Source organism: Diceros bicornis, chromosome 37 (genome assembly GCF_020826845.1).
Source record: "Diceros bicornis minor isolate mBicDic1 chromosome 37, mDicBic1.mat.cur, whole genome shotgun sequence".
NCBI classification, from domain to species: domain Eukaryota; kingdom Metazoa; phylum Chordata; class Mammalia; order Perissodactyla; family Rhinocerotidae; genus Diceros; species Diceros bicornis.
In genome coordinates this window covers 9,618,565-9,624,801 of record NC_080776.1, presented here as the reverse complement: position 1 = coordinate 9,624,801, position 6,237 = coordinate 9,618,565, and the positions used below count along the sequence as shown (strand labels likewise).

Genomic DNA, 6,237 nt, shown 5'->3' with positions numbered 1-6,237 from the left:
GAGGGTAAAGTGAGCCTCAAGGATAATAAAAACAGACTAAATACATTGAGTGTCTACTGTTCCGTCGCTGTTCATATTTAATCCTCACGACAAACCTATGAGGTAGGTTCAGTTCCCACCCACATCTCACATGCAATCCGTTTCTCCAACCTCGGGGCTGGGAGTAGAGGCGGTAGCTCTTGGGACCTGGTTTAGGCGAAAAAGGAGCAGGCGCCTGGGGGATCGGGTGCGGTGGCTGTGGGGACGAAAAGGGGAAGGAGGAGTTGGGTAGGCGTCCGCAGGGGCAGGGCCCGCCCGCGATTGGCCGAGCTGCCTAGGGAGGGCTCTGCAGATCCAGCCTCGCTAGCGGACTAGCGGGAAGCAACAGCCCGGCTTAGCCCCCGCTACGGTCTCTACCTTCTCTGCGACGTAGGCGGGTAGCGAGCGCGCCGAGCACGGGAGGATGCAGCGCCCGCTGTGGCCTGGGGGCTCCGGGGGGCTCCGGCTGCTGCTCTCCTTCCTGCTGCTGAACAGCGGCCCAGGGGGCTGCAGCGACATTAGTGGCCACGGTCAGGAGGAGACCTGGGGGGTGCGGGCAGGGCCAGAGAGCGATCCCGAGAGAAGTGGGTCAGGGGGCCTCAGGGTTAGCAACTTAGGAGGAAAAGAACGTGCTTGGGGGCGTGAAAAGGGATAAACGTAGAGGGCGTCTCGTAGAAAGAGGCGCAGGCTTGGGGTGGGGCTCCGCATACGGAATCTGGACCCAAGAGAAGGCGACTCAGGGGAGATTTGGGATTCGGGGGGAGGACGGGAAAACAAGTCGGCAGAGGGAAGTAAACAGACCTGTGCGGCCACAGGAGAAGCAAGACGCGCCGAGGGGCCAGGGAAGAGATGCCCAGGGCTGAGGGATTGGCAGGGGATCAAGATCTCCGCACAGTAGGAGCAGGGACCGCGGGTATCCGGATCCCGGCTCCGGAGAGAGGCTGGGCCGAGAGACGAGACAGGACTTCATAAGCCCTCAGAGCCTGGTGTCTGCGATCCGATTTCCGATAAGAACGGGGAGGCGAGGCTGGGTTAAAAGAGGATGGAGGGGAAAAGGTCCATCCTTCTTCCTCCCGCTCCACTCTGCGCCATCGGGGAGACCAGCGCTGACTCAGGCCTGAGCAGCCAGAGCCCAACTGCGCAGACTCGAGGATTCCAGCGCCAGGCGCGTGGGAAACAGGGCGCAAACTCCTAGACTGACGCCAACCCTCCCCGCCCGATTCTTGGGTTCAGAGGCCAATGCAGAGGACTTGCCAAGAACTTGGAGGAGAACTGGTGGTGGATGACAGGAGGGGTCGGGGGGGAAGGGCGGTAAGGCCTTGTGGGGATGCGTCTCCCTCTACCACCCACAGCCGCCTCCATGCCAGGCTTCGGCCACCTCTCAGCACCACGGACAGCGCCAGGCACCCTGTGGGTCTGGCCGAGGTTGTCCAGGTCACCACTCTTTCTATTAGTCCAGGAGCGCCGCCTCAGCGAGAGATCTCCCCTTCCAGAAGCTCTTTGCCTTCTCAGTAGGATGCTGGAGGTTCTGCTCCTTCCTAAAGCCAGGAAATTGATGTTAGGATCCATTTGATTGAGGAGGAGAATTCCCTTTTCTGAAGGCCCATCCATAATGACTCATGGTAATTCCACTACAGAAAAACAGGGACTCTCCTCCAACCCTACCCCATCTGCCTGGAATAAGGAAGGTGTGGATAGCACTAGGGTTATCCTCCCCAGCCCCTCTCCTTCCTCTGCATACAGTTGGGCCAACTGCGGCTTTCAGGACAAGGATCCAGACACTCAAACCTTATACATACCAATACTTCTTCCTCTAAGGACTCCAGGCCTCCTCTCTAATCCCCTCCAGGCTTCAAAGCCTTCCCTGAGATACAGTTCACCTTCTTCCCATGCCCCACTTGTTCACCTGATTATCCATTCCATACGTGTAACTTTCTGAGTCTCTGGTTACCTGAACCTTCACAGGCTGCTCTTTACCTGTAAGCTTGGTTCTTACCTGGAAGTTGGTACCAAAGGTGAATGAGGTGCAGGGGCTGAAGAACAGGGCAGGTGGTGATGGGGGAAGGAAAAATGGAAAGAAGGAGGTCTTGAAAGGAGGAGTGGACCTGGTGAGGGGGACAGAGCCCAGGGAGCCCAAGGAGCCCAGGGGTGAGAGTGGAAGGAAGCTGCTTTTCTTCAACTGGGATTTGGAAGGCTGCTGGCCAAGCTCCTTGCTGATGCCACTATTTCACCCTTAGACGGTCAGGGCCAAGTGGGAGTGGGGCAACTCTGGCCCCTCCAAGGATTTGCCACCCCAGTCTTCCAGCACTTGCAAGTTATACTCCAGCAGATTGTGCCCCAAGGTAAGCAAGAGCTGGAGAAAAGAGGCTGGGGCCTGGTCAGATATGGGGTGGTGGTGCAGGGTTGGTGAGGGACTGTTTGATCTGAGGACAGGCTTTCTTCTTCAAATGTCTTTACTTGAAACTTTCCTATGTTCACCTCATAGAGAAAAGGGGAGACAAGAGTGGGAGTGGAATCTGGGTGGGTGGGCTCTTTGCCCTTGAACACCCTGGAAGAGCCTGGCAGAGGCTTCTAGAAGAAGCCCCTGGAAAAGGCCAGCATCCAACTCCTTGGGACTAACCCCAACCCTTGGTGCTATCTGAATTTTTTCAGAGCCAGGAATCCTTATGTTCTCAGCCAGAAAAACACACAGACACACCCCTCAGCCTCTGAGTAGGAAGCAGAGCAAACCGTATGACAAATAGAGGGGAAGAACGAAAGGGAGTGGAGAGTCCCTTGGAGACTGATGGCTGACCCTTCCTTAGAGCAGAGTTTCATGAATAAGGAGAGAATTAGATAGGAAATCTGCCTTGAGTTCATACTACTACTACTACTGATGTCTAATATGGGTATAAGGCCTTTAGTAGTGGTTCTCAAAGTGCATCCCCGGGCCAGCAGCGTTAGCACCACCAAGGAACCTGTTAGAAATGCTAATTCTTGAGCTTCGCCCCAGACCTACTGAATCAGAAACTCTAGGGATGGGGAAGAGCAATCTGTGTCTTAATAAGCCTTGCAGGAGATTCTGACGCACACTAAAGTTTGGGAATCACCGCCTTAGAGTTTTCTAAGCACTCTTTACAACCCTAATCTCGTTTAATCCTCATAATAGCATCAAATGAATCAGCAAAGAGAATATAATCTTAATACTAACTGAATATTTATTACATTCCGTGCATGCTATGCATGTAGTTTATTGTGCTGAGCAACTTTCATACGCCATCTCATTTAATTCTCTCCAGAAATTGTGATCCTTTGTCTACCTGAGGGAGAAGGGGAGTGGTCTCTACTCTGGTCCCTGGGATGGGCCAGAGTGTCCCAGGTATCAATTCATTGCATCCTTTCACCCTGCAGGTTTGTTCTGGAAGGATGACATGACCCAGGCTGTGATGACCCAGAAGATGGAGCACATCAGCAGACTCAACCCCCAAGATCCATGTCTGAGGGATGGGCAGGCAGCCTTTCCCACCAAAACCACTGGGGTGAGGTGTGTGAAGCCTGTGGTCAGTCCATGCTGTCTGGCGGACAGATAGAGCAGGGAGGGAATGGGTATTATCACTGCAGGTAAGAGCTGCCAGGAGCTCTGTGAGAACGATTGTGTGGGCCTGTCTGGGGTCCGCAGGAAACAACTCCATGAGCCATTAGTGATGCTGCAAAGGGAGAGGAGCTGGGTGCTAGCAAGCATAGGTCCCATTTGTCATCCCTGTCTCTTCTAGGGGCAAGCAAGAGGACAAACTTCGGCTCCTATTCCCCAAGGTGAGACTCATATGTCTTCTCAAGAATGTTAAATCCCTGACTTTGGGTCCCCTCTCTTTCCCTCTGGGGCCCTGTGATCCTTGTCTGCCTCCTTCTTGACTCCTGGCTTCCCTCCTCACAGAGCCCAATGGCCAAGGTGAACAGGGATCAGTGCTTTACTTCCAAAGTGGTTTCCAAGGCCCTGAAACGAGAGGTGGCCAACCCTGTCAAGGTGAGGGGCTCTTCTTTGCTAGGGCAGTTGGAATCCCCAAGGACCTGTTTAAATGAGGGAGGCTGGTATGAAGAAGGGGATGGGTATTGGGGTGTGAACAGAGAAGCTGAAGAAAAGTTCGTTCCTTTCTCAATCAAAGGGTACCCCCACATTCCTGTCTCTTTCAGACTACCTGTGGGTCTCCATGTGAGAGGCTGGGGGCACGATGCTGGTGCCCGGAGCCTCTGAGGACAAAATGGTCTATAGGATCATACATAGGCATTGATTTTAAAATAGACATTGAAAACTGCAGAGTTTTCAAAATTAAATAAAAGATCCTCCTTTTCTCCATACTCTCCCTTGTATACAGCAAGTGACAGCAAAACTCCTTTGGATACATGGGAGACGTGGCCCAGAGGCCTTCACATTCAGCAGTCCCCTCACACACACACACATACACACACTCTACTTTGTGGCCTGAGCAAGTCACCTGGGAAAGGCTCTGACTTATCTCCCTGGGATGCTTGAACGTTTCAGAATCCAGATTGAAAACACCCATCTAGCACTCACATCTATCTTTATAGATGAGACACTGGGGCCCAAGCTGGTCAAGGGCCTTATTCAAGGCTGCATAGCAGGTTCATGGCAGAGCCAAGACTGGCCCAAAGTCTCCTGATTCCCAGCCCATCCCCTTCCTCTCAGGGCTGCAGTGGGGGTTGGGCCATTCAAAGATCAGACTCCTCCACACTGACAAAAGTCTTTCTGGACTAAGACCTAATTTACAAGAAGGTGGCAGCTGGAGGATAAAGGAAGGGCATCCCAGGCAGAGAGCTCTACAAGGACAAATGCCCCAAGGCAAGGACATCGTGGCCTGTTAGAGGAACAGCGGGAAAGTTCCTCTTTGCGGTAGAAGATCAGGTTGGAGAAGTGGGCCCAGGACTGACCAGACAGGGGCTCATAGATCATGGCAAAAGGTTTGGATTTTATTCTTAGTGGCAGGTTAACTGGGAAATTTTAAGGAAGAGGATGTCATAATGTGACATACGATTTTAAAAGGCCACTCTAGTGATGTTGGGGAATGGATTGTGAGAAAAGCAAGAGTGAAAATCGAGAGGCCTGTAAGGAGCCGATCGTCTCGGTCTAGGGGGCACTGGGGTGGTGGCAGTGGAGCTAGCACCCCTAGCTGGCCGTGCACTCCACCCAGAGGCAGCCTGCACCTCAGGGGGCTTCCAGCCCCTCCTCTTCTCCTAGGAAACTGGTTCCCGTTCCGTAAGGTGGCAGCTGGGCTTCCTAAGCCTGGATTGGTTGCTGGGTCAACGCACTCAGAGCGAAGTGACAGGCCCACCTGTAAGGGACTGGTTGCCACGGTGCTTCCACGAATGCAAACAAGGTGCTGCCACTCTCCTCCAGCTCTGAGCCCACAGAGAAGTCACGGAGTGACGGTGAACTCTCTGCGGGAGCCAAGGGGAAAGGCACTCATTGGTGGGCTGAGTCACTGCGAACTTACTCAAAATGGGCTGTTACTGAAGCATTTTGGGAAGGAGAGTAGGTAAGGGAGGGGCCACCTCCCCACATGCTGATTCAAATCCTTTTTTCTTCTTGTTTTAGGGCTTCTTTGAGCCCCTCCCCACTGTGGGCCACAACCTTGTTGCTGACTGAGACCTCGTGTGAAGCCTCTGTGCCCCAGTGCCCTCCCCATTGCCCTCCAGAGGGGCAGTTCTAGAATGATCCAAATCTAGATCATTAAAGTGACTTTCCTGCAAACTCTCTCTGTGGCTTGTCTTGAAGCAGGGTGGGTGGGGTTTGGACCTGGCCAGAGCCTCTGAAGTGAGGGGGGTGGGACCAGAACAGGGGGTGAGGGTGAGGAGAGCACAGCTCCTCAGTGCTGATGGAAGGCTGGTTTCAGTCTTGTTTTCCTCCCAGTGACCATTCCTGAAGTGGGCGAAGTGAGGGTGGGACCCCAGCTGGAATGGCAGCCTTCCCCGCCCACACCCAGCCACGTTGTGTGGTCCAGTTGCCTAGCCTTCCATGTCAGGCAGGCCTGACCCTGCTGTTTTATGAGGGTCCCACCTCCAGCCTTATAGCCCCTGCCAGGTCTCTCCCACTCATGGTGCTCCCGAGAATCAACAGCGAAGTGCTGTGATCCAAGTGTACACACATTAAATATCTTGATGGCTCTTGCCAGTTTGCTCCTGGTGGCTTAAAATCTTAAAAGAGAGTGGGTAATCTGATCACCC

The 6,237-nt window shown here is 53.6% G+C and overlaps 1 protein-coding gene across 2 annotated transcripts; it reads left to right on the top strand.

The window, feature by feature from the left end:
* The first annotated feature begins 366 nt into the window (after nt 1-366).
* On the top strand, nt 367-5,758 carry RESP18 (regulated endocrine specific protein 18). 2 transcript variants are annotated; one of them, XM_058533065.1, is made up of 6 exons: nt 367-548; nt 2,256-2,360; nt 3,409-3,536; nt 3,771-3,810; nt 3,932-4,021; nt 5,609-5,758. In XM_058533065.1, exons 1-6 carry the CDS (start codon nt 443-445, stop codon nt 5,617-5,619), a joined length of 480 nt encoding a protein of 159 aa, XP_058389048.1. In that variant the 5' UTR covers nt 367-442; the 3' UTR covers nt 5,620-5,758. The 2 variants fall into 2 exon arrangements, with proteins under 2 accessions (XP_058389048.1, XP_058389047.1); XM_058533064.1 differs by having other exon boundaries at nt 3,409-3,541.
* The last annotated feature ends 479 nt before the right edge of the window (nt 5,759-6,237 follow it).

Coding starts and splice junctions, on each gene's coding strand:
- RESP18 (XM_058533064.1), top strand. CDS start 443: ATGCAGCGCCCGCTGTGGCCTGGGGGCTCCGGGGGGCTCCGGCTGCTG. Junction 549..2,255: donor CAGCGACATTAGTGGCCACG/GTCAGGAGGAGA, acceptor TTTCACCCTTAG/ACGGTCAGGGCCAAGTGGGA. Junction 3,542..3,770: donor ACCAAAACCACTGGGGTGAG/GTGTGTGAAGCC, acceptor TGTCTCTTCTAG/GGGCAAGCAAGAGGACAAAC.